Source organism: Mobula hypostoma, chromosome 27, assembly GCF_963921235.1.
Source record: "Mobula hypostoma chromosome 27, sMobHyp1.1, whole genome shotgun sequence".
In the NCBI taxonomy this organism is placed as follows: Eukaryota; Metazoa; Chordata; class Chondrichthyes; order Myliobatiformes; family Myliobatidae; genus Mobula; species Mobula hypostoma.
The window spans coordinates 38,947,602-38,975,475 of NC_086123.1; the positions used below are offsets into that span (position 1 = coordinate 38,947,602).

Genomic DNA, 27,874 nt, shown 5'->3' on the forward strand with positions numbered 1-27,874 from the left:
TTATTCTGCATTCTATTGTTTTACTTTGTACTATCGCAATGCACTGTGTAATGAATTGATCTGTATGAACAGAATGCAAGACAAGCTTTTCACTGTACAATAATTTACCAAAGTTTTATACAGCTGTAACCCGACCTATCAACTTTTACACTCAATGACCCAACCAATGAAGGCAAAGCATGTTGTGTTTGCATCTGTACCACGCTATCCACTTGCGTTGACACTTTCACGGAGCTATAGATTTACACCCCAAAATCCATCTGTATATCGATATCCTGCCATTTAAAATAAAAAAAATAGAAAATCTTCGAAATATACAAGAATTCAGACAGTATCCTTGGAAAAGTTCCAGGCCAATGGCATCATCACACGAAACCCCGCCTAGCATGTGAGGTGAGAATGCCACACACAAGATGGCGATGAGACGGCTGCGTGGCGACGTCATCCCATTAGTCACGTGAGGAGGCTACTCATGGCGCTATAGGCGTAAGGCTTCGAATGACGTCACGTCGGACGCCACACTCAAGATGAGGTAATTGGGGTAATGGGTGTGCTGCGTCCCGGTGCTTATGTTGGATGTAGATACGCTTTTTAAAGTGGAATTTTAAAATCTATGTCTAAAACGGCCTTGTCTTCCTTTACTGTCTGACGTGGTTCTGAAGCCACTGAAGTTTAATAATCTGCAGCTTCCATCCCAAAGCAGAAGCACTGGACCTGACATCTCGTCCCGAGTTAGGGCTCCTCGCTTCCCGACAGTTCCTTTGTTCTATTTTGTTCCAACGTAGGAAACCATTTAAAAAAAAGCATATTTTCACATTTGTTTTTGCTACTTGGTTCATTTCTGGTGAGGAGGGGGCAAGGTATGAAAGGCTGGATGAGATAGTTTGGGGTAGATGATCCAGGACGGGAGGGAGGCGAAGGTGAAACTCGAACAGGAGTTTCCTCTTTGCCCTTGATGCGAAGCCCATTTCTGAGTCAGTGTAGCCCCCGAGCTCCTCGAGTCCAGTGATGTGTTGTAAAATACTCTAGTGATGAGGAAAGGATTTCAATTTGTACCATGGTTTTGTGACTTCAGGACTTTCTAAAGTACAGTGAATGAAATGGGTTCTTTTGAAATATAGAAAAGTGGCAGTCAGAACACAACATGCTTAAATTTTTGTATCGTTGGTTGTCATGTGTTTAGAGAGTTGATTTCACGGGGAAACCAAGCCCGATGTTCTGCCAAAACAAACCTCCAAAAAGTAGCCATATATTACCTTGAGATTCATTTTCCCGCTGGCATTTACAGGAAATGAAAGAAATACAATAGAATTTCACGAACAACAGTGCATAAAAAGGCAAAAACAAGACAAACAACTAACAAAGCAAAGGAAGGCGAGCTGTGCAAATAAAAAAAATTCTGAGAACAAGAGTTGTAGAGAGCCCTTGAAAGTGAGCCTGTAGGTTGTAGTATCAATTGAGGGTAGTGATGATTGAAGATATCCGCACTGGTTGAGGAGCCTGATGGTTGTTGGGTGATAACTGTTTCTGAACCTGCAGGTGTGGGACCTAATGCTTCTGTACCTTCTGCCTGATGGTTGTAGCAATAACAGCATGGCCTGGGTGATGTGGGTCACTGACAATGGAGGCTGCTTCCTTGTAGCAGCGCTCCATGTAAATATACGCAGTGGTGTGGAGAGATTTGCCTGTGATGACTGGGCTATACCACTTTCTGTTGTCTTACCACTTTCTAGGCACTGTTGTTTCCATACAGGTCATGATGCCAACAAATAGGATCCTGTGCATCTGTAGAAGTTTGCCAAACTTGTTTAATAAATGTATTCTTTGCTTAGATCATAAGAGATAGGAGCAGAATTAGGCTACTTGGCCCATCGAGTCTGCTCCGCCATTCCATCATGGCTGATTTTTTTTTATCCCTCTCAAACCCATTCTCCTGCCTTCTCCCCCCAACCTTTGGTGCCCTGACTAATCAACCTCTAAGTATACTCAATAACTTGGCCTCCACAGACACCTGTGGCAATGAATTCCATGGATACACCACCCTTTGGCTAAAGAAATTCCTCCTCATCTCTGTTCTAAATGAGGTCCTAGACTCCCCCGCTATAGGAAACATCCTCCCCACATCTGTGCTGGAAATAGTAGTATTTAGCGTTGTGGCTATCCCTCGAGGTCGAGGATGATGGTCTTTGTTCCGTTGATCTATTTATGGGCTCTCAAGTGGCTTACGAGTCCAATCTTATGGCCCACAGAGTGAAGATACCTGTGCGTGTATTTGTTTAATGTGTACTTGATGTTGCACTCCAAGAAGCACACGATACTTCACAAATCAACCAACTGATTCCAATGGCACGGAAACCACAATGATTGGAGCTGATGGATTTGTTGCAGCCTTCAGCCCGCCTTCAAAGCCGTTGAGTTCGAAGTAACTTCATCCACCTGTTCCACCGTTGAGGTCTTGGTTGGATTGTTCTTTGTCAGGGACCTCACCCTCGACCTTACTGCCATGGGTGACACTACCAGGAGCATAGCTCCAGACAGCATCGCTCTCGGGATCACAGGACCACACAAGCTTCTCCACCGCGACAAGGTGACAATCCACGGAGAAGAGTGCTTAGCGCTTAATGGGTTGCAAGAATTCCTGAGGCAGTCACTGAGGAAATAGTTGAAGATGATAGAGCCAAGAGTGATTGCTTAAACAACTTGTTTCCAAATGCAAACAGATCATATTTCACTTGCATTTGGTGACTTCATTTTCCCATGTGGATCCCACATCACCAAGTTCAGGAACAGTTATTACCCCTCAAACATCAGGCTTTTAAACCAGAGTGGATAACTTCATTCACCCCAACACTGAACTAATTGCACAACCAATGGACTTGCTTTCAAGGACTACATAGCTCATCTTCTCCAAATTAGTTATTTATTATTTTGTGTTTTTTTTGTATTTCCACAATGTGTTGTCTTTTATTCATTGGTTGTTTGCCCATTTTTGTTATGTGTTCAATTGTGTTTCTTTGTATTTACTGTAAATGCCTGCAAAATGAATCTCAGGGTGATATCTATGTACTTTCATAAATTTATTTTGAACTTTGAGGTTGTGTAATGCCCATTTGAATGTTGCTTTGCTGGCAAAACAAGGGACCCTTTAATTTCACCTTGCACTTTTTTTTATCCATTTATGGGAGGTGCAAATGGAATCTCCCAGTGCTTAGATGCCATTACCTTTGAGTGATGATGCAGTGACCAATTCCACAATTGAAAAGTGGCCATTTTAAGAGCTTTGCATAAAACTTAAGATGCTTTAAACTATTAGGAAATATCCCTTTTCCTTTCTAGTCCTAAAGAAGGGTCTCAGCCTGAAACGTCCATTTCCATGGATGCTGCTTGACTTGCTGAGTTCCTCTAGCATTTTGTGTGTGTTGCCTTGGATTTCCAGCATCTGCGGACTTTCTGTCTGTTAATGTCTTCCCTTCCTTTCTGTGTATTACATGATCTCTGAGCCCATTCTAAGACGGGTTGTTGTCAACTCATGGTGACCCTATGGATAACTTAGAAAATCATAGGTTTTCACGACAAGATACGGAAATAGATTGCCCAAATTGGGACCCAGCTGGATTCGAACTCAGGACCATCTGACTTGAAGTCCAGTGCTGATGCCGCTACACCACCAGCCGGCCTACTAAGGTACAGAATCCAAATCAAAGCACAATAGAAAAACGTAAATCACCTATTAGATGAAGGATGGGTAGCTATATTATAGTTGGTACTAAAATGTATTACATTCTTCGTTGTTAATTTACTTTTAAAACTATTATATTTGACTTAGGAAAGGAGGCTTCAATTTAAAAGCTCAAGTATTGTGAGACTTCAAGCTGAATATGAACAAAAACACTGGGGTATATGAAGATCCAGCAGACATTGCCAAACAGCAGGAGCAGCATTACTATCTTCTTTCTCAACTGCAGAGTCTGGTCAAAGACTTATCAAGGTAGTCAAGTGATGTACTCAGACATTCCAAGTTATTGTTGTTTTGCTATTTCGAGAATCTTGCTGAAATTACAGTTTTGCACATGATTGCCTTGTGCTTTAAATTGGCACTTTGTGTATCATTTTATTGTGCTAAATTGAGTTTCATTGGAGAAGAACATCAAATTTAGGTTAGGTTAGATTATGAGGATGCGCAGTCCTCTTTTATTATCATTTAGTAATGCATGCATTAAGAAATGATACAATATTCCTCAGATGTGATATCACAGAAACACAGGACAGACCAAGACTGAAAAACTGACAAAAACCACATAATTATAACATATAGTTACAACACTGCAAAGCAATACCATAATATGATAACAGACCATGGGCATGGTAAATCTCAAAGTCTCTCGAAGGTCCCATCATCTCACGCAGACGGTAAACCTCCAGCACTGCAAACTTGCCGATGCAGCATCCCGGAAGCATCTGACCACAGTCCGACTCTGAGTCCGTCTGAAAACTCCGAGCCTCCGACACCGATGCACCGAGCACCATCTCTGCCGAGTGCTTCGACCCCGGCAATAGGCAAGGCCGAGGATTTGGGGCCTTCCCTCCAGAGATTATCGATTGCACAGTAGCAGCAGCAGCGAAGCAGGCATCTCAGAAGTTTCTCCAGATGTTCAATTTGTACAAAAAAATCCAAACATTTAGGAATGTAACAGATTCATTGCATTTTTGCATATTTCAAGAAAGTGATTTTGAATGCAGTTTCATTCATGAGTCCCAGTGCAAGGTTTCGGCCATAAATGCCGACGTTTTTTCCCGCTCCATGGATGCTGCCTGACCTGAGTTCCTCCAGCATTTTGTGTGTGTTTCTCTTCATACATGGGGTGATGTACAAACAGGGTTTGTACATGATTGTGATCAGATTCACATTTATTTATCACATGTACGTTGAAACATGCAGTTTGCATTAACAACCAACACACCTAAATGTGCTGGGGCAGGCTGCACATGTCACCATATATTCTGGTGCAAACGTAGGATGCCCACAATACTCAGCAGAACAACACAGCAAAATAAGCCCCTTTCCTCCCCCACCCCCAGCTACATTTAAACTTTCTCCTTGGTCTAAGTTTGCTTGCGCTTCACCTAATTGGAAGGCTAAGTGTATATCCCGACCTGCACTTGGAGCAGGTCAGCAGCTTCTCCCCGTGTGAAATCTTGCAATTTATTCTAAGATTGAAGCATAATCTGTAATTGTTCTTCGTGCACATGCAGGTAATTCATTTTAGGGTCTGCAACAAATTTGGTCTAGAATTATTTAACAATCCTGAAACTTAAACTTCATGTCCAGAAGTGTTTCACAGAAGGTCAGTTTATCTTTCATAAATGAGGAAGTGTGCATGAGGAAGCCAGAGTTTTCCTGGATGTGAAATATTTGCACGATTTAAGTCCCAGAATATGTATATTAGGCCTGATTCTCATGGTAGCTCTTTCCTGCAGCATTGATTAATGGAGCATGTTGAAGTGAGCAAGAATTCAAAGATCAACTTAATTCACCATGTACATTTACATGTATTAGGGATTTGCTGTGCAGGGAATGACATGCAACAAAAAACAACATTCAACGATTACAAAGAATAAAGAATGAGATAAAAATAGGTTAAAAATTAAAGTACAGATATGGAATAATGTGCCTAAGTGCATAAATAGCAACATGTCTTTACAATGTGTAAACAGCATTACAGTGATGAAGTTAATAGATGGAGGGGTATCTGGCGGGGGGGTGCTAACTGGAATGGTTGATCAGATTAACTATCTGGGGGGAAGAAACTTTTAAGATGGTGTGGTTTTTATTTTAATTGCTCTTATTTGTTGCAATATATTTGTTCAAATAGACTGAAATTTAAGACCGCAGACTGAAGATACTCATTTTTGCCCTGGAGTAATCCATGTTCCACGTCTGTGCATTGTGTGAGAAATTGTTGCAGCTGTTTCTTTATATGAATCAAAGTGTAGGTTGACTGTTACCACTCTAGTGACTGTACAGAAGGAGCACATCGTGTTGGCCTGTGCATTTACTGGAACACTTCCCTGGATACCCAAAATAATATTTTAAATTAGAAGGTTCCTTTGTTTTAATTAATTAAAAATAATACATTTTTGACAATCAAATGTCATTTAACAAATAATTGGAAGAGGTCTACGAGCAGAGAATGTCAGACAGAAAAGTCATTAGAACTGGAGAAATATTCTAGCTATGAAGTACTTCAAATAGAAGAGAGGAGCAGAAAAGGAAGGAGATGAACATATTACATTGGTTAATTTTATATTTTGATTGTGTTGAGAGAAGACTTAATTAAGCTATAATAAGAATAAAACAAGCTGAGTCAGAGAGAAATGGGAGCATTCTATCCAGCTCAGCAGGTAGGTCAACAACAAGGAGATGTACTGTAGATTTAAGAAAAGTAGTAGAAAGATTAAAGAAAAACTGACAATACTTTTCTTCTAAACAATAAAGTCTGGATTTTGCTTCTCCAAAACTTGAAGACAGAATCCTTGTCAGCTGGTTGGAACTCTGAAAATAGCATAATCTGCATGGTTGTGGTTTGAGAACTGGGTAGTGGGATTACTTTAAAAAGATGTTGTTGCCTTTGATATATATGAAACTACCTGGTTTCCTTGGCTGCGTAGGTCTAGGAAATACACAGTCCGGTCCCGCCAAACCAGTGAGATCGAGACGGCTCTCCCACCCCAAACCCAGGTTTGTGTGGATGCTGTGTAATTTGCGATCCTGTTGCAACTCAGTGCCAAGAAATAACAGCACACTGCATCCGATTAAAGGAATCATATTTCTGAACCTTAGTAAATCTCAGGATTAGTAAAGAAAGAAGAAAAACAAAAAGGGTCCATTATAGTTAAACAGTCAAATGTGCACAAGTTGGAGCTCATCTTGAATGTGTCTGTCACCCACACGCTGGGCCCTTGGTCTGCAAAAACTCACATCACCTTCTGAATGTCGCACGCAATCCATCTTGAACAAATGGGTCTCCCACCGGAGCTTATGCTACGACCGGTTCTCCCCAGTGTATTCTCTCTTCATAGCCTTCCGAACAAAGGACCTAGCTCACACCGGTGTCAAGCACACAACACAAAAACAGGCTCCCCTCATTGGATGGCTCTCATTCCAAAGCCACCCATAACATAGGAACAAAGAAACATAGAAAATAGGTGCAGGAGTAGGCCATTCGGCCCTTCGAGCCTGCACCGCCATTCAGTATGATCATGGCTGATCATCCAACTCAGAACCCCGCCCCAGCCTTCTCTCCATACCCCCGATCCCTTTAGCCACAAGGGCCATATCTAACTCCCTCTTAAATATAGCCAATGAACTGGCCTCAACTGTTTCCTGTGGCAGAGAATTCCACAGATTCACCACTCTCTGTGTGAAGAAGTTTTTCCTCATCTCGGTCCTAAAAGGCTTCCCTTTTATCCTCAAACTGTGACCCCTCGTTCTGGACTTCCCCAACATCGGGAACAATCTACCTACATCTAGCCTGTCCAATCCCTTTAGAATTTTATACATTTCAATAAGATCCCCCCTCAATCTTCTAAATTCCAGAGAGTATAATCCTAGTCGATCCAGTCTTTTATCATATTAAAGTCCTGTCATCCCAGGAATCAATCTGGTGAAACTTCTTTGTACTCCCTCTATGACAAGAATGTCTTTCCTCAGATTAGGGGACCAAAACTGCGCACAATACTCCAGGTGTGGTCTCACCAAGGCCTTGTACAACTGCAGTAGTACCTCCCTGCTCCTGTACTCAAATCCTCTTGCTATGAATGCCAGCATACCATTCGCCTTTTTCACCGTCTGCTGTACCTGCATGCCCACTTTCAATGACTGGTGTACAATGACACCCAGGTCTCGTTGCACCTCCTCTTTTCCTAATCGGCCACCATTCAGATAATAATCTGTTTTCCTGTTCTTGCCACCAAAGTGGATAACCTCACATTTATCCACATGAAATTGCATCTGCCATGAACTTGCCCGCTCACCTAACCTATCCAAGTCACCCTGCATCCTCTTACCATCCTCCTCACAGCTAACACTGCCGCCCAGCTTGTGTCATCCGCAAACTTGGAGATGCTGCATTTAATTCCCTCATCCAGGTCATTAATATATATTGTAAACAACTGGGGTCCCAGCACTGAGCCTTGCAGTACCCCACTAGTCACCGCCTGCCATTCTGAAAAGGTCCTGTTTATTCCCACTTTTTGCTTCCTGTCAGCCAACCAATTCTCTATCCACATCAATGCCATACCCCCAATACTGTGTTCTTTAAGTTTGCACACTAATCTCCTGTGTGGGACCTTTGCAAAAGCCTTTTGAAAATCCAAATATACCACATTCACTGGTTCTCCCCTATCCACTCTACTCGTTACATCCTCAAAAAATTCTATGAGATTCGTCAGACACGATTTTCCTTTCACAAATCCATGCTGACTTTTGTATTTCACTGCTTCCCAAATGTGCTTTTATCACATCTTTGGTAACTGACTCTAGCATTTTCCCCACCACCGATGTCAGGCTAACCGGTCTATAATTCTCCGGTTCTCTCTCCCTCCTTTTTTAAAAAACTGGGTTACATTAGCCACCCTCCAATCCTCAGGAACTAATCCAGAATCTAAAGAGTTTTGAAAAATTATCACTAATGCATCCACTATTTCTTGGGCTACTTCCTTAAGCACTCTGGGATGCAGACCATTGGGCCCTGGGGATCTATCTGCCTTTAATCCCTTCAATTTACCTAACACCACTTCCCTACTAACATGTATTTCCCTCAGTTCTTCCATTTCACTAGACCCTTGGTCCCCTACTATTTCCAGAAGATTATTTATGTCCTCCTTAGTGAAGACAGAACCAAAGTAGTTATTCAATTGGTCTGCCATGTCCTTGTTCCCCATGATCAATTCACCTGTTTCTGACTGTAGGGGACCTACATTTGTCCTAACCAATCTTTTTCTTTTCACATATCTATAAAAGCTTTTACAGTCCATTTTTATGGTCCCTGCCAGCTTTCTCTCATAATCTTTTTTCCCTTTCCTAATTAAGCCCTTTGTCCTCCTCTGCTGGACTCTGGATTTCTCCCAGTCCTCAGGTATGTTTATTGCTAATTTTTATGTTTCTTCTTTGGAATTGATACTATCCCTAATTTCCCTGTACTAACTTTAGAAATTACCTAGGGTTACACATAGCCCTCTATTTTTCTAAGCTCCATGTATCTGTCCAGGAGTCTCTTAAAAGACCCTATCGTATCCGCCTCCACCATCGTCGCCGGCAGCCCATTCTCTGCACTCACCACTCTCTGCGCAAAAAAACTTACCCCTGACATCTCCTCTGTACCTGCTTCCAAGCACCTTAAAACTGTGCCCTCTCGTGTTAGCCATTTCAGCCCTGGGAAAAAGCCTTTGCCTATCCATATGATCAATTCTTCTCATCATCTTGTACACCTCTATCAGGTCACCTCTTGTCCTCTGCCACTCCAAGGAAAAAAGGCAGAGTTCACTCAACCTATTCTCATAAGGCGTGCTCCCCAATCCAGGCAACACCCTTGTAAATCTCCTCTGCACCCGTTCTATAGTTTCCACCTCCTTCCTGTAGTGAGGTAACCAGAACTGAGCACAGTACTCTCAAGTGGGGTCTGAACAGGGTCCTGTATATTTGTAACATTACCTCTTGGATCTTAAACTCAATCCCATGATTGATGAAGGCCAATGCATTGTATGCTTTCTTAACCTCAGAGTCAACCTGTGCAGCAGCTTTGAGCGTCCTATGGACTCAGACTCCAGGATCCCTCTGATCCTCCACATTGCCAAGAGTCTTATATTCTGCCAACATATTTGACCTACGAAAATGAACCACCTCACACTTATCTGGGTTGAACTCCCTCTGCCACTTCTCAGCTCAGTTTTGCATCCTATTGATGTCCTGCTGTAACCTCTGACAGCCCTCCACACTATCCACAACACCCCCAACCTTTGTGTCATCAGCAAATTTACTAACCCATCCCTCCACTTCCTCATCCAGGTCATTTATAAAAATCGCAAAGAGTAAGGGTCCCAGAAGAGATCCCTGAGCCACACCACTGGTCACCATGCAGAATATGACCCATCTACATCCACACTTTATCTTCTGTGGGCAAGCTAATTCTGGATGCACAAAGCAATGTCCCCTTGGATCCCATGTCTCCTTACTTTCTCAATAAGCCTGGCATGGAGTACCTTATCAAATGCCTTGCTGAAATCCACTACATCTACTGTTCTACTTTCACCAATGTGTTTAGTCACATTCTCAAAAAATTCAATCAAGCTCGTAAGGCATGACCTGCCTTTGACAAAGCCATGCTGACTATTCCTAATCATATTATGCCTCTCCAAATGTTCATAAATCCTGCCTCTCAGGATCTTTTCCATCAACTTACCAACCACTCAAGTAACACTCACTGATCTATAATTTCCTGGGCTATCTCTACTCCCTTTCTTGGATAAGGGAACAACATCTGCAGCCCTCCAATCCTCCGGAACCTCTCCCATTCCCATTGATGATGCAAAGATCATTGCCTCCCACAGTAGCCTGGGGTACATCTTGTCCGTTCCTGGTGACTTATTCAACTTGATGCTTTCCAAAATCTCCGATGCACCCTCTTTCTTCATGTCTATATGCTCAAGCTTTTCAGTCCGCTGAAGTCATCCCTACAATCGACAAGATCCTTTTCCGTAGTGAATACTGAAGCAAAGTATTCATTAAGTACCTCTGATCGTGTTGATAGTCAGAGGCTTTTTCGCAGGGCTGAAATGGCTAACACGAGAGGGCGCAGTTTTAAGGTGCTTGGATGTCAGGGTAACTTTTTTTACGCAGAGAGTGGTGAGTGCGTGGGATGAGCTGCAGGTGACAGTAGTGGAGGCAAATATGATAGGGTCTTTAACGAGACTCCTGAATAGGTGCATGGAGCTTAGAAAAATAGAGGGCTATAGGTAACCCTAGGTAATTTCTAAAGTAAGGAGATGTTTGGCACAGCTTTGTGGGCCGAAGGGCCTGTATTGTGCTGTAGGCTTTCTATGTTTCTATGCTATCTCCTCTGGTTCCATACACACTTTTCCACTGTCACACTTTGTTGTCCTGTTCTCTCACAATAATGCAGCCAGACAGGACACTCGACGGTGCTCCTGCAGAAAGTTGTTAAAATGGGGACAGGGAGCCGTGCCTCAATTTCCTCAGACAGTGTAGATGCTGCTGTGCCTTCTGGACTAGTGAGGGGTGTTGTGGATCTAGGTTAGATCATCTCTTCTGTGCAGCACCAAGAAACCTTGTGCTGTTCGCTCTCTCCACAACATAGCCATTGATGTGCATTGGAGAGTGGCCGACCATAACCTTCCAGAAGTCCACAATCATTTCTTTGGTCTTGATAATATTCTGTGATGTTTTCACTTGCATTGAACTCTCAGTTCAGCTATATAACCATCTTTACAGTCCACTTTGTTCTCGCTGTAGTGCCTTCTCCTCACCTTTTTAAGTCGAGTTCTGAACATTTTATCAACTGTGCAGAAAGGCACATTTTATCTGTTGACCCTGATTGATAAATTACTTTTCGATTAATGCCAATCTTCCTTTTTAAAGTTCGTGTCAACAACGATTGTCCTATGACATACTAAGTAACCTGGCCTTGGCTTTGATCGATGGCACCGTCTTCGAGATTGTGCAGGGTTTGCTTGAGATCCAACATCTGACCGAGAAAAATCTCTACAACCAGCGTCTGAAACTGCACAGTGAGCACAGAGGTATGAATGCTGTGTGTGTCCAAGACTGAGAACTGAACTTTAACAATGTGAATTTTGTAGCAGAATAAGACAACATCAAGAAACCCTCAGTACCTGAAATTAATTAACTTTAGAGAGATTGAAGTGTTCACAGTATTTCTCGATTCAAAGTGAAAAGATCAAGATTCTTTATGCAAAAGCAAAACATGCAGGTGCTAAAATCAGAAAAGGTTGAAAGACTTGGGTAGCAGCGTCTGTGGAGAGAGAAATTTAATATTCACTTCATCACCCTTTCCTTACCCCCTGATCTATCTATTGCTTACATGTTCCTCCCACTGGTTCCACTCCTCACTACCTTCCCTTTATTTCCTGCTCACTCCCCATCTTACTAGCACTCCCTATCCTCCTAGTTTCCATGTTCGACCTTTTGTCACTTTCACCTATCACCTCTGAGCTTTTTGCATCATTCCATTCTCCCCGTTCCTTACCTGCTTATCACCTCCCTCCAGCACCACAAACCAGGATCTTGCTCCGGCCCTTTTCCCAACCCTTTTATACTGGCCATCTGCCCCTCTTTCCAGTCCTGATGAAGTGTCTCAACCTGAAAGAACAACTGAATTGTATTGAATTGACTTTATTTCTTACATCCTTCATATATGTGAGTAAAAATATTTAAGCTACGTCTCCATCTGGATGTGCAATGTGCAATTTATAGTTATTTATAATAAATAGTATCTACAACAGGACAATCAATATAACATAGAAATACAATTGTATCAGCATGAATTAATCACTCTGATGGCCTGGTCGAGGAAACTGTCCCGGAGCTTGTTGGTCCTGGCTTTTATGCTGCGGTACTGTTTCCCGGATGGTAGCAGCTGGAATAGATTGTGGTTGGGATGACTCGGGTTCCCAGTGATCCTTCGGGCCCTTCTCACACACCTGTCTTTGTAAATGTCCTGTATAGTGGGAAGTTCACATCTACAGATGTGCTGGGCTGTCCGCACCACTCTCTGCAGGGACACTGCCGGGTTCAACCAGCCTTTTTTTGTTGCTCTTTATATTTCAGGTTAATGACTTTCTGTGAAAGAGCATCAAGTTGTAATTTAACTCTGTTTCTGAGTCAGTTTCTTATTGGAAGTTGAATTTAAGGAGCTATTTGAGTCATTTATTTCCTCAGTTGGTGATCATATACTTGAATACTCAAATAGATTGTGCTGTTAATGTTGATCAATTGTCTAACCTGGCAGTGATCTGATGGCATACTGTGACAATCTCGAGAGTTGTATAACTTAATGATTCTAAAGTTTAACCACTAGCAAGGATGATGGGGCAAAATTGCAGCCAATTGGATGAGTTACAATATAAAATGGGGACCAAGCTGAAAAGGGTGATGACTACAGGACTGAAGGTGCTATAGCTGAATTAACACAGTATACGGAATAAAGTAGATGAACTTGATTAAAGTTACAGATTGGCATGTATGATTTTGTGGGCATCACTGAATCGTGGCTGAAAGAAGATTATAGTTGGGAGCTTAACATCTAAGGAGAGATATTGTATCGAAAGGACAGGCAGGTAGGCAGAGAGGGTGGTGTAGCTCTTAAAAATGAAATCAAGTCCTTAGAATGAGGTGACATAGGATTGAAAGGTGTAGAATCATTGTGGGTAGATCTAAAAAAAAAACTGCATGTGTAAAAAGACCCTTGTGGGAGTTATATACATACCTCCGAACAGTAGCAAAGATATGGGGGAGATAGAAATTGTGTGCCAAATGGGCATGTATGATAGTCTGGGGGGATTTTAATATGCAGGTAGAATGGGAAAATCACTTTGGTGTTGGATCCCAAGAGCTGGAATTTGTAGAATGCCTACGAGATAGCTTTTTAGAGCAGCTTGTGCTTGAGCCTATTAGAGGATCAGCTATTCTGGATTGGGTGTTATGCAATGAACAATTATTGACTAGAGAGCTTAAAGTAAAGGAACTCTTAGGGAAGTAATGATTATAATTTGATGGAATTCACCCTGAAGTTTGAGAAGGAGAGGCTAAAGTCAAGACAAGTCACTTTTTATTGTCATTTCGACCATAACTGCTGGTACAGTACATCAGTGGTCCCCAACCACCGGGCCTCAAAGCATGTGCGAGGAAACAATATGATTTGGCGACGTGACCGTGTCGCCGACTTGCCGGATGGCGCCTTCCTGCCCAGACTCTTGGCAGCAGAAATATTGCCAAATGTAACTGACCAAAAAACATTTTTCTTAAAGGAAGATGTTTTAGAAAAAGGATGGTATGTAATTTTCGTGCAGATAATTTTAGCATGTAAAAAGCCAGGAAAAAGCCAAAAGAATTTTCTGACGCCAACCACATTGGAAAAAAGCCTGATTGCTGGAGATGAACCCTTTTAGAAATGAAATTGAGTTTATTAGCCACTTATAAGTGATTTATAGTTGAGTTATCACCTATATTCCAGTCGTGATTAACACTCCCCGCCCCCCCCACCCCCCTGTCGGCCGGTCCACAAGAATATTGTCAATATTAAACCAGTCTGCGATGCAAAAAATGGTTGGGGACCCCTGCAGTACACAGTAAAAATGAGACAACGTTTTTCAGGACCATGGTGCTACATGAACAATACGAAAACTACACAGAACGACGTAAAACAACACAAAACTACACTAGACTACAGTCCTACCCAGGACTGCATGAAGTGCACAGAACAGTGTGGGCATTACAATAAATAATAAACAAGACAATAGGCAGTAGGTTGGTGTCAGTCCAGGCTCTGGGTATTGAGGAGTCTGATGGCTTGGGGGAAGAAACTGGTACATAGTCTGGTCATGACAGCCTGAGTACTTCGGTGCCTTTTGCTAGATGGCAGGAGGGAGAAGAGTTTGAGGGGTGTGTGGGGTCTTTCATAATGCAGCGTGTGGTGTAAATGTCTGTAATGACGGGAAGAGACCCCAATGATCTTCTCAGCTGACCTCACTATCCGCTGAAGGGTCTTGCGATCCGAGATGGTGCAATTTCTGAACCAGGCAGTGATGCAGCTGCTCAGGATGCTCTCAATACAATCTCTGTAGAATGTGGTGAGGATGGGGAGTGAGAGATGGACTTTCCTCAGCCTTCGCAGAAAGTAGAGACGCTGCTAGGCTTTCTTTGCTATGGAGCTGGTGTTGAGGGACTAGGTGAGATTCTCTGCCAGGTGAACACCAAGAAATTCAGATGTATAAGTATTACAGTGGTGTAAAGGGAATTACACAGGCATGAGAGAGAAGCTGGCCACAATTGATTGGAAGGGAACACTAGCAGGAATGACAGCAGAGCAGCAATGGTTGTAGTTTCTGGGAGCAATTTGAAAGGTACATGATAGACACATCCCAAAGAAGAAGTAATCTAAAACCAGGATGACACAATTGTAGCTGACAAGGAGTGTCAAAGCCAACATAAAAGCCAAAGAGAGGATTATTTAATAGAGCAAAAATTAGCATAAAGTTATAGGATTTGGAAGCTTTTAAAAACCAACAGAAGGCAACTAAAAAGTCATAAAGAAAGAAAAGATAGGCTAATCAAAGGTAAGCTAATCAATAATATTAAAGAAGGTGCCAAAAGTTTCTTCAGATATATGAAGGGTTAAAGAAAGGCAAGAGTAGATATCAGACCACTGGAAAACAATGCCAGAGAGGTGGTAAATGGGGGTCAAGGAAATGGCGAACGAACTGAATAAATATTTTGTATCAGTCTTCTCTGTGGAAGACACTAGCAGTTTGCCGCAAGTTCGAGAGAGAGAGAGAGCAGAAGTGAGTGAAGTTGTGATTACTAGGAGAAAGTGCTTGGGGAAACTGAAAGGTCTGAAGGTAGAGAAATCATCTGGACCAGATGGTAAAAACCTCAAGGTCCTGAAAGAGTTGGCAGAAGAGCTTGTGGAGTCATTAGGTATGATCTTTCAAGAATCAATAGATTCTGGCATGGTTCGGGGTGGCTGGAAAATTGCAAATGTCACTCCACCCTTCAAGAAAGGAGAGAGGCAGAAGAAAGGAAATTATAGGCCAGTTAGTCTGACCTCAGCGGTTGGGAAGATGTTGGAGTTGATTGTTAAGGATGTGCTTTCAGGGTGCTTGGAGGCACATGATAAAATAGGCTGAAGTTGGCATCCTTTCATCAAGGGAAAACTCTGCCTGACAAATCTGTTGGAATTCTTTGAAGAAATAACAAGCAGGTTAGAATAACAATGGAGAGTCAGTTGATTTTACTTGGATTTTCAGAAGGTCTTTGACAAGGTGACACATGAGGCTGCTTAACAAGTTAAGAGCCTATGGTATTACAGGAGAGATTACTATTGAGAAAATCTCATAGAATTTTTTGAGGATGTAACTAGTAGAGTGGATAGGGGAGAACCAGTGGATGTGGTATATTTGGATTTTCAAAAGGCTTTTGACAAGGTCCCACACAGGAGATTAGTGTACAAATTTAAAGCACACGGTATTGGGGGTAAGGTATTGATGTGGCTAGAGAATTGGTTGGCAGACAGGAAGCAAAGAGTGGGAAGAAATGGGACCTTTTCAGAATGACAGCTCAGCGCTGGGACCCCAGTTGTTTACAATATATATTAATGACTTAGACGAGGGAATTAAATGCAGCATCTCCAAGTTTGCAGATGACACGAAGCTGGGCAGCAGTGTTAGCTGTGAGGAGGATGGTAAGAGGATGCAGGGTGACTTGGATAGGTTGGGTGAGTGGGCAAATTCATGGCAGATGCAATTTCATGTGGATAAATGTGAGGTTATCCACTTTGATGGCAAGAACAAGAAAACAGATTATTATCTGAATGGCGGCCGATTAGGAAAAGGGGAGGTGCAATGAGACCTGGGTGTCATTGTACACCAGTCATTGAAAATGGGCATGCAGGTACAGCAGGCGGTGAAAAAGGCGAATGGTATGCTGGCGTTCATAGCAAGAGGATTCGAGTACAGGAGCGGGGAGGTACTACTGCAGTTGTAGAAGGCCTTGGTGAGACCACACCTGGAGTACTGTGAACAACAGGAATTCTGCAGATGCTGGAAATTCAAGCAACACACATCAAAGTTGCTGGTGAACGCAGCAGGCCAGGCGGCATCTCTAGGAAGAGGTACAGTCGACGTTTCAGGCCGAGACCCTTCGTCAGGACTAACTGAAGGAAGAGTTAGTAAGAGATTTGAAAGTGGGAGGGGGAGGGGGAGATCCAAAATGATAGGAGAAGACAGGAGGGGGAGGGATGGAGCCAAGAGCTGGACAGGTGATCGGCAAAAGGGATACGAGAGGATCATGGGACAGGAGGTCCGGGAAGAAAAACAGCGGGGGGGGGTGGAACCCAGAGGATGGGCAAGGGGTATAGTCAGAGGGACAGAGGGAGAAAAAGGAGAGTGAGAGAAAGAATGTGTGTATAAAAATAAATAACAGATGGGGTACGAGGGGAAGGTAGGGCATTAGCGGAAGTTAGAGAAGTCGATGTTCATGCCATCAGGTTGGAGGCTACCCAGACGGAATATAAGGTGTTGTTCCTCCAACCTGAGTGTGGCTTCATCTTTACAGTAGAGGAGGCCGTGGATAGACATGTCAGAATAGGAATGGGAAGTGGAATTAGAATGTGTGGCCACTGGGAGATCCTGCTTTCTCTGGCGGAGAGAGCGTAGGTGTTCAGCAAAGCGGTCTCCCAGTCTGCGTCGGGTCTCGCCAATATACTGTGTGCAGTTTTGGTCCCTTAATCTGAGGAAAGACATTCTTGCCATAGAGGGAGTACAAAGAAGGTTCACCAGATTGATTCCTGGAATGACAGGACTTTCATATGATGAAAGCCTGGATCGGCTATGCTTATACTCTCTGGAATTTAGAAGATTGAGGGGGGATCTGATTGAAATGTATAAAATTCTAAAGGGATTGGACAGGCTAGATGCAGGAAGATTGTTCCCGATGTTGCGGAAGTCCAGGACGAGGGGTCACAGTTTGAGGGTAAAGGGGAAGCCTTTTAGGACTGAGATGAGGAAAAACTTCTTGACACAGAGAGTGGTGAATCTGTGGCATTCTCTGCCACAGGAAACAGTTGAGGCCAGTTCATTGGCTAGATTTAAGAGGGAGTTAGATATGGCCCTTGTGGCTAAAGGGATCGGGGGTATGGAGAGAAGGCAGGTGCAGGGTTCTGAGTTGGATGATCAGCCATGATCGTACTGAATGGCAGTGCAGCCTCGAAGGGCCGAATGGCCTACTCATGCACCTATTTTCTGTGTTTCTATGTTTCTATTCTAGCATGGATAAACAGTGCCTGATTGGCAGGAGGTAAAGAGTGGAAACAAAGGGAGCTTTTTCTGGTTAGCTACCAGTGATTAGTGGTGTTGCACAGGGGTCTGTATTGGGACCACTTCTTTTTATATTGTATGCCAATGATTTGGATGACGGAACTGATGGCTTTGTGGCCAGGTTTGCGGACGATACAAAGGTAGGTGGAGGGGCATGTAGTTTTGAGGCTATAGAAGGACAAGCATATTAGGAGAATGGGCAAAGAACTGGCAGATGGAATACAGTGTGTGGAAGTGTATGGTCATGCAAACACTAAAGAAATAAAAGAAAAAACTATTTTCTAAATGGAGAGAAAATTCAAGAATCAAAGGGACTTGGGAGTCATTGCAGGATTTCCTTAAGGTTAATTTGCAGGTTGAGTTGGTGGTGAGGAAGGCAAATGCAATATGAGCATTCATTTTGAGAGGACTAGAATATAAAAGCAAGGATGTAATGTTGAGGCTTTATAAAGCACCGGTGAAGCCTCACTTGGAGTATTGTGAGCAGTTTTGGACCCCTTGTCTAAAAAACGATATGCTGACTTTGGAGAAAGCTCGAAGGAGGTCCACAGAGGTAATTTAAAGATTGGAAGGCTTATGATAGGGGGAGTGTTTGTTGGTTCTTGGCCTGTACTCGTTAGAATTCAGAAGTATGGCAGGGGGTGAGGGGGAGTCTAATTGAAACCCAATGATGAAAGGGCTGCTTGCAGAAAGGATGCTTCCTATGGTGGGGGAGTCTAAGACCAGACGACTATGGAATTTGTTGTCAGAGGTGGCTGTGAAGACCAAGTCAATGGGTATATTTAAGGCAGAGGTTGATACGTTCCAACTCTGCTCCTAGTATATCTTCTGGTCTTATGGTCTTAACACTGCACCCCTTGTTGTTTTAGCAACACACATAAAAAATGCTAGTGAACGCAGCAGGCCAGGCAGCATCTATAAGAAGAGGTACAGTCGACATTTCAGGCCGAGACCCTTCGTCAGGACTAACTGAAAAAAGAGATAGTAAGTGATATAGGGTCTCAGCCCAAAACGTTGACTGTACCTCTTCCTATAGATGCTGCCTGGCCTGCTGTGTTCACCAGCATTTTTTATGTGTGTTGCTTGAATTTCCGGCATCTGCAGATTTCCTCGTGTTTGTCTTGTTGTTTTAGCTTGGCTTTGCTAAATCCATTGTGGAGCTAATAATAACAGTCAGTTATATAATAGCATGAAGGGTTCTGGGCTGTGTTCCATCCAATGAAAGGGCAAAATAAATGTCCCTGGATTCATTGCCTGATTTCCTCCATGTGCATTCAGCAATATTTAGAGCAAATTGAAGTCAACTAGCATTTAACACTGCCTTTAATGTTGGAAATCATTTTGAAGCCCATGTAGGTGCAATATCAGATCAGTAGATAATACTATGCCACAAGAAAATATCAGTGCATTATAATACTACTGTATTGGTTATAATATAGCGCTGGTTCCTTTTAATTAATAAAAAGGCTTTACTCCAAAAAAGATCTTAAAACTACTACATTTTCTTAAAAAGAGATGCAATTTACTACAGTATTTCTTTGAGAAAATAGATTCTTAAAAATATAATTTGTACTTTTTTTGCCTGTAAGCTCTTAAACAGGAGCTCCTGAGAAAACACAAGGAGGCACTACAAGGCTGCAAGATCCACAACCTATCAGTGCTTAGAGCCACACAGCAAAGGGAGCTGGAGGTAAGCTTGTTCTGATAGGCTAATGAGAGGGAGCTGGAGGTAAGCTTGTTCTGATAGGCTAATGAAAGGGAGCTGGAGGTAAGCTTGTTCTGACAGGCTAATGAAAGGGAGCTGGAGGTAAGCTTGGTCTGATAGGCTAATGAAAGGGAGCTGGAGGTAAGCTTGGTCTGATAGGCTAATGAAAGGGAGCTGGAGGTAAGCTTGTTCTGATAGGCTAATGAAGCTGATTTTGGCACCATGCCAAGTAATTCCTAGGGGTTTATCTTGATTTGATTTCAGGTCTGAACATAGGCCTGGGTCTCCAAATAAGTAATATTGTGCATTTGTAATTTTAAGATAATTTACAGAAGGTGCAGGATAAAAGTGAGTATAAAAGGTATTGACAATATATGTTCAGATCACAAACCATGTGGGGTCTTGAAATTTAGATGTATAATTACAAGGAGAAATGCCATAATTATTCTCCATTTTTATTTCAGGTGGGATATTAATTCCTTTCATTGAGAATATTCAGGTTATTTGATATTTGGATGCTTATAACCTGAGATTTCAAGTGGTGACCTCTGACCTGTTAAAGGTCAGAAATCAGTACAAAGGTTCAAAGTAAAATTATTAATGTCACCATATACAACCCTGAGATTCTTCTTCTTGTGGGCATTTACAAGAAAATAAGGGTATGCACGTTAGAATTGTATTTAGAATGAGGGAATATACAAAATTGCATGGTCAGAGTTTCATATCCTGTTCTGGTAATCCTGAGATTGGGTTTTTGAGCTGCTAAAGTGCTTGTGGCAGGAGAAACCTCTCAGTAGGGTTGAGTGGAAAGAGTTTAATCGCAAGGTGAAGCCACACCAATACATTTCTGTTACCAGATTAAAAGGAAACCTGCAATTTGTGGAGGGTATGTTGTGGACCTGTGCTGCTGGGTGCTTGTGGTGAAGCGCTGAAGTGATTCTGATGTGTAACAGAAGCGAAAGGAGTCGGTGTTCATTGTGGATCATGTACATCATTTGTGCCATCCATGACTAAAGAAAAGTTGTCAGGACAAAAAGTCACTAAATCATGTTTTGTGTCTTTTTAAAAGAAAGTCTTTTTTTGTCCTAATCCTCACCAGTCGCTGTTTCTTAGGCCTTGGACCAAAGGGTTAAAGAAGAGCAGAGGATGATGGATGAAAAGATAGTCTTGGAGTTAGACCAGAAAGTGATTGATCAACAAAACACACTGGAAAAGGCTGGTGTTCCAGGATTCTACATTACTACAAATCCTCAGGTAAATCTGATCAGAAATATATCTCAATACCATCAATATATATTCTCAGTGGCCACTTTATCTGGTACCTCTTGTCACATGTATGCAGGGACAGTGAAAAACCTGATCATTTCATCATCAGTACATCAAGGGAGAAAGAGAAAAAGAATGCAGAATAAACTCTGTATTACAGTTACTGAGTGCAGTGTAGGCAAACAGATACAAAGTGTAGTACAAAGATACTGCAAGGTTGATTGTGTGGTCAAGAGTCTAGTTTATAGGGTATTTAGATATTGGAGTGACTTTCTGTCTTAAAGAGCTGCTTTTCTTTCAGCTAGTTCATTGATTCTCAAATCGTCAAATAATTTTTTATACCAATTACATTTTATAAAATAAATTACCATTAACCTTTCAAATCTATCCTAAGCCCTTGTATCACCAGGAGCAGTATACAGGGGTGTAGGGATATGGCAGGCAGATCCTTTTAGTTTAATTTGGTGTTATGGTAGGCACAGAGATTGAGGGCTGAAGGACCTGTTTCTGTCCTATGCTGTTCTGTATTCTTAATCCTTCCCTCAATAACTCAAGACAATTTCACCACACCCATGTCTCCACCCTCCCTTTCTTTTATTTTCCTGATCCAATTGCCACCCCATCACTCCATCTCTTTCCCCTCCTCTCTTCCTCATCTGCCAATACACTCTTCCCACTTCTTCCCCTCCCCACCTCCCTTCCATTATTCACCATCCCCTCCTATCAGATTCCATCTTCTTCAGCCCTTTGTCACTTACACCTCTCACCTCCCGGCTTCTTGCATCATTCCCACTCACCTTCTTCCCTTACCTGCCTGTTATCTGCTGTCTACTCTGCTCCACACTGTAGCTGTCCACCACCCACCTTTTTATACTGGCTTTCTCCCCTCTTTCTCTCCAGTTCTGATGAAGAGGTCTGCCCCAAATGTGGATTGTTCGTTTTCCCCCATACATGCTGCCCAACCTGCTGAGTTCGTCTGTCACCTTTGTGTGGGGCTTTCAATTTACCAATTGGCATCTTGGCAGCACGGTAGAATAGCTGTTAGTGTAATGTTATTACAGTGTCAGCAATCACCAATTCAAGCTGTTGTCTCTACGCCCTCTGGCTGCCCTGCCGCGTTCCAAAAACATATGCTTGTGGTTAGTAAATTTGAATGCATGTTATAAGACCATGAAATATAGGAGCAGAATTAGGTCACTTGGCCTATTGAGTCTGCTCCACCATTTCATCTTAGCTGATCCAGTTTTCCTCTCAGCCCAATCTCCTGCCTTCTCCCCGTATCCCTTTGTACCCTGACCAATCAAGAATCTATCTACCTCTGCCTTAAATATACATAAAGACTTGGCCTCCACAGCTGCCTGTTACAAAGAATTCCACAGACTCACCACTCTCTGGCTAAAGAAATTCCTCCTCCTCTTAGTTCTAAAACGATGCCCCTCTATTCTGAGACTGTGTCCTTTAGTCTGAGACTCTCCCACCATAGGAAACATCTTCTCCATGTTCACTCTATCAAGGCCTTTCACCATTTGATAGGTTTCAATGAGGTCACCCCTCATCCTTCTGAATTCTAGTGAATACAGGCCCAGAGCCATCAAATGCTCTTCGTATGACAAGCCATTCAATCCTGGAATCATTTTCACGAACCTCCTTTGAGCCCTCTCCATTTTCAGCACATCATTTCTAAGATAAGGGGCCCCAAACTGCTGTCGATACTCCAAGTGGAGCCTCACCAGTGCCTGAGAAAGTCTGAACGTTCTATCTTTGCTTTTATGTTCTAGTCCTAATTCTATTCTAGAATTATATTCTCGTTCGAGATTAACATCACATTTGTCTTCCTCACCACAGACTCAACCTGCAAATTCGCCTTTAGGGAATCCTGCACAAGGGATTCTCAAGTCCTTTTACACCTCAGTTTTTGCATTTAGAAAACAGTCAACCCTTTCATTTCTTCTACCCATGTGTATAACCATACACTTCCCGACACAGTATTCCACCTGCCATTTCTGTGCCCATCCTCCTAATTTATTTAAGTCCTACTGTGGCCTCACTACTTCCTCAAAACTACCTGCTCCTCCACCTATTTTCTTATCGCTTGCAAACTTTGCAACAAAGCTATCATCCAAATTGTTCTCACATAAAATTTTTAAAATTTGGTTGCAACATAGACCCTTGTGGAACACCACTAGTCACCAGCAGCCAGCCAGAAAAGGCTCCCTTTATTCCCGCACTTTATTGGGAATAAAGGCTCCACTTTTCCCACCTTTTATTCCCACTCTTATTTCCCACTCTCCTACCAGTCAGACACTGCTTTAAAAATGCTAGAATCTTTGCTGTAATACCACGGGCTTGTAACTTGTTAAGAAGCCTCGTGTGTGGCACCTTGTCAAAGGCCTTCTGAAAATCCAATTACATAATATCAACCAATTTTCCTTTTTCTATACTGCTTGTTAGTTCTTCAAATAATCCCAACAGATTTGTCAGGCAAGATTTTCCCTTGAGGAAACTTTATCATGTGCCTCCAAGTACCCTGAGACCTCATCCTTAACAATTGACTCCAATCTCTTCCCAACCACTGAGGTCAGACTAACTGGCCTCTTCTGCCTCTCTCCCTTCTTGAAGAGTGGAGTGACATTTGCAATTTTCCAGTCTTCTGGAGCCATTCAGAATCTAGTGATTCTTGAAAGGCCATTACTAATGCCTCCACAATCTCTTTAGCCACAATCTCTTTCAGAATCCTGGGGTGTACACCATCTGGTCCAGGTGACTTATCCATCTTCAAACCTTTCAGTTTCCCAAGAACCTTCTCTCTAGTAATGGCAACTTCACACATTTCGTGACCCCTGACACCAGGAACTTACATCATACTGTTCATGTCTTCCACACTAAAGACTGATGCAAAGTACTTAGTTCATCCGCCATTTCCTTATGTTGGCGCCAGAAGTGTGGCGATACTTATAGATTACCCAGCAAAATCCTCACTGATTTGATTTGATGCATACGGTGCATTTCACTTTAAGTTTTGATGTAGATGTGACAAATAAAGCTGCTCTTTCATTTGTTATGATCAGAAGTTAGCTGATACTATTATTACGATTACAAGGACACGTAGTCCCCTTTTATTGTCATTTAGTAATGCATGCATTAAGAAATGATAAAATGTTTTTCCAGAATGATACCACGAAAACACATGACAAACTGACTTAAAAACTAACAAAAAACACATAATTATAACATATAGTTACAACAGTGCAAAGCAATACCGTAATTTGATAAGAACAGACCATGGCACAGTAAAAGTCTCAAAGTCTCTCGAAAGTCCCATCACCTCAAGCAGACGGTAAACCTCCAGCGCCGCCAACTTGCCGATGCAGCATCCCGGAAGCATCCGACCACAGTCCGACTCCGAGTCCATCCGAAAAACTCCGAGCCTCCGACCACCTCCCAGCACTGAGCACCACCTCTGCCGAGCACTTCGACCCCGGCCCCGGCAACAGGCGATTCGCAAAGCCGAGGATTTGAGGCCTTCGTCTCCGGAGATTCTCGATTGCACAGTAGCAACGGCAGCGAAGCGGGCATTTCAGAAGCTACTCCAGATGTTCCTCTGTGCTTCTCATGGCTGCCTCCATCAAATCCGGATTGTGCACAGCACCCCTCGTTACACATATCGATATCATTCGGAATGGCCGCGTGCGCTGCGTTGCGCCTCCATCTTTTCCACAAATTGTCAAATCTACACAAAAAGGAGGAGGAGAAGAAGATGGCGCGACGCAGCGCATGTAGCCTCTATGGTGAAATGATATCGTATTTGTAAGGATGCCATGCACAATTCTGATTTGATGGAGACAGCTGTGAGAGCACAGAGAAACATCTGGATTAACTCCTGAAATGCCCGGTTCGCTGCCGCTGCTAATGTACGATCGAGAATCTCCGGAGGGAAGGCCCCAAAATCCTCGGCTTTGCCTGCTGCTGGCGACAGGGGCTGAGGTCGAAGCGTTCGGCAGAGATGGTGCTCGGTGTCGGAGGGCTGGACGGAGCTTGAAGCTTTTAGACGACTCAGAGTCGGACTGTGGTCGGGTATGGCAGGGAGAGTTTTCTTCCTTCTCTCGTCTGCGTGAGATGTACTTTTGAGAGACTTTGAACTTTTTGCTGTGCTTACGGCCTGTTCTTCATCAAGTTATGGTATTGTTTGCACTGTTGTAACTATATGTTATAATTATGTGGTTTTTGTCAGTTTTTCAGTCTTGGTCTGTCCTGTGTTTCTGTGATATCACATCAGAGGAATATTGTATCATTTCTTAATGCATGCATTACTAAATGACAATAAAAGAGGATTGCGTGTCCACATAATCTAACCTAAATTCTTTGAAGCCTCTGGGATTGCTTGCCAGGAGGTGGAATGCACATCCTGTTGTGTTTTTTCAGTATTCTTTCTCAGCTTCAATTTCACTCACCTGCAAAGGTATTGTAAATATTTAAGTGCTGAACTAGTGAGGCAGCATTCTTATAGAAACAGCTAATTCTGTACACTGAGCAACACACAAAAAACACTGGAGAAATTCAGCAGGTCAGGTAGCCCCTATGGAGAGGAATAAACAGTCGATATTTCAGGCTGAGACACTTCATCAGAACAATAAAGGCTCTCTTAAAACTCTCTTGGTTCGGGGCAGTACGGTAGCATAGTGGTTAGCACAATGCTTTACAGTACCAGTGACCCAGGTTCAATTCCCGCTGCTGTTTGTAAGGAGTTTCTACGTTCTCCCCATGACCACATGGGTTTCCTGTCATAATTGGTCATTGTAAATTGTCCCCTGAGTGGGGGGTTGCTGGGCAACGTGGCTCAAAGGGCTGGAAGGGCTTATTCTTTGCAGTATCTAAGTTGAAAAGTAGTTGAAGAAAACTTCAAATGAGGGTAGGTGAGATTAGAACTAGAGGAAATATTTAAGGGGAACATGAGGGGGAGCTTCTTCACTCAGAGGGGGATGAGAGAGTGGAATGAGCTGCCAATGGAAGTGGGTTCAATTTCAACATTTAAGAGAAGTTTGGATAGATACTTAGGTGGGAGGGGTATGGAGGTCCAGGTGTGGGACGAAGGGCTTGTTTCTGTGACTCCAATAGTACAATAAGGACTAGATGGGCTGAAGGGTCTGTTTCTGTGCTGTAGTGTCATATGACTCTTCATCTTGTAGGAGCTGACTCTACAGATGAATTTGCTGGAACTGATTCTAAAAATGCAGCAGAAAGTATCTGAAGTGGGGAGCTGCTGATCTGGTGAACTTGGAACTTTGCTATTAGCTCTGCCTTGGAGAAAGTACAGAAGACGCAGTCAAGCTTCATTACACACCTTTCAGCAGTCATGGAATTGAAATGCCAGAGTCGACGCCTTTACTGTGCACAGTATAGTGCTGATTGTCCAGGAGCCTGTACTGTGCACAGTACAATGCGATTCGTCCAGGAGGTCCTTGGGTAAATCCTGGTTGGCTAAGTGACAAGGTTTTTGTGTGCTTAAATGCCTCCAGTATTAGACATTAACTCATTGTATTTTACATGAACTATGAAAACTACCTTGTAAAACTGATTATGGTTTTCCTGTTCTACAACTTGACGTTGGTTCAGATACTGCCAGTGCATCAGTATTTGATTACTTCCTTTTGTTTATCCAACATCACTTTTTAATATTGAGTTGTTTAACATGCACAGTATATCAGACTTTGGGAATGATGCATTTTCTTTTTCTTGGCAAGTTTTGATCAATGACTTCAGACTTTGGTCTGGTCTAACATGTATTGATCTTTCAAAGGATCAATAAATGGTTTTCTGTGGATATGAATTGTTGATCTTAAGCTAAGCAATGCAAGTTTAAGCTAAAAATACTGACATGAGGAAGTTGCAATTAGATTTTCAACCTGTATTATGTTAAAATTGGAGTTTATTGTAAAATATCTAAACGTTTGTTTAAAGAAGTATTCACTGTTCTTTGTTTTATGTGTGTAAGAATTACTTTATCCAAGTATTTTCAGTTTGTAGAAACCTAGAAAATACCTTGTAATGTACAAAAAGGTAAAACCTCTCAAAGGTAAGTCAGACTTGTGGCTACTTTACCAGGGCTGCTCAGTGAGCTACCAAATTCTTGTTTAGATTCAGAAATCGTATTGACAGATCAGTGTTGTATTTCAGTTTTGTATGTTTTACATCTTTGCATGTGATTCTTTAAATATTCTTTAGTAATTGACTTTTTATGTTGCTGAATAAAACTTCATAGAATCATATTGATGTTCCATTAAGGTGTCAGTAACGTTCTGATCTTTAAAGAAACTTGTAACACTGCTGTCTTTAATCGCACAATAAAACATTTGAGCTGAATCGTGAGACATTTCAAAATGGATGATTTTGCAGTGCTTAATGTATCCAATTATCTGGATTAGACATTGATATTCTTAAGATAACTCTTATTTTGAGAACCTAATCAGTAAACACATTAAGTGGAATATCTGCAGTAGATTGTGTTCTCTGGGGCAATTGTATCTTTATAAGCATTTGTTCTTCAGTCATGAATTGCCAGGTCCAATTTAAGAAGTATCCTAAAAATTAATATCCCAGATTAGAGCTCGTTACCATGGTAATTTCCAATTAAAACTGGTGGTTAAGTGCTATGGGGAAGACCAAGAATTTTAATAATTTAAGTCCCAGCAATTTTTTGTTTGAATTTGATCACATTTGGGGTGTAGATCCAAGCAATTGAACAGGGTTTCAAGCACTTGGTGAAGGGTTCTATTA

At 42.3% G+C, this 27,874-nt stretch overlaps 1 protein-coding gene across 4 annotated transcripts; it reads left to right on the plus strand.

The window, feature by feature from the left end:
* The first annotated feature begins 508 nt into the window (after window positions 1-508).
* On the plus strand, window positions 509-27,463 carry dgcr6 (DiGeorge syndrome critical region gene 6). 4 transcript variants are annotated; one of them, XM_063034312.1, is made up of 7 exons: window positions 516-532; window positions 3,554-3,684; window positions 3,827-3,988; window positions 11,657-11,817; window positions 19,719-19,819; window positions 20,948-21,088; window positions 26,287-27,463. In XM_063034312.1, the coding sequence occupies exons 3-7, from the start codon at window positions 3,879-3,881 to the stop codon at window positions 26,362-26,364; spliced, it is 591 nt and encodes a 196-aa protein (XP_062890382.1). In that variant the 5' UTR covers window positions 516-532; window positions 3,554-3,684; window positions 3,827-3,878; the 3' UTR covers window positions 26,365-27,463. The 4 variants fall into 4 exon arrangements, with proteins under 4 accessions (XP_062890383.1, XP_062890382.1, XP_062890381.1 ...); XM_063034313.1 differs by lacking the exon at window positions 3,554-3,684 and having other exon boundaries at window positions 509-532; XM_063034311.1 differs by lacking the exon at window positions 516-532 and having other exon boundaries at window positions 542-3,684.
* The last annotated feature ends 411 nt before the right edge of the window (window positions 27,464-27,874 follow it).

Coding starts and splice junctions, on each gene's coding strand:
- dgcr6 (XM_063034310.1), top strand. CDS start 6,618: ATGTTGTTGCCTTTGATATATATGAAACTACCTGGTTTCCTTGGCTGC. Junction 6,740..11,656: donor CTCTCCCACCCCAAACCCAG/GTTTGTGTGGAT, acceptor TCCTTTTTAAAG/TTCGTGTCAACAACGATTGT. Junction 19,820..20,947: donor CACAGCAAAGGGAGCTGGAG/GTAAGCTTGTTC, acceptor GCTGTTTCTTAG/GCCTTGGACCAAAGGGTTAA.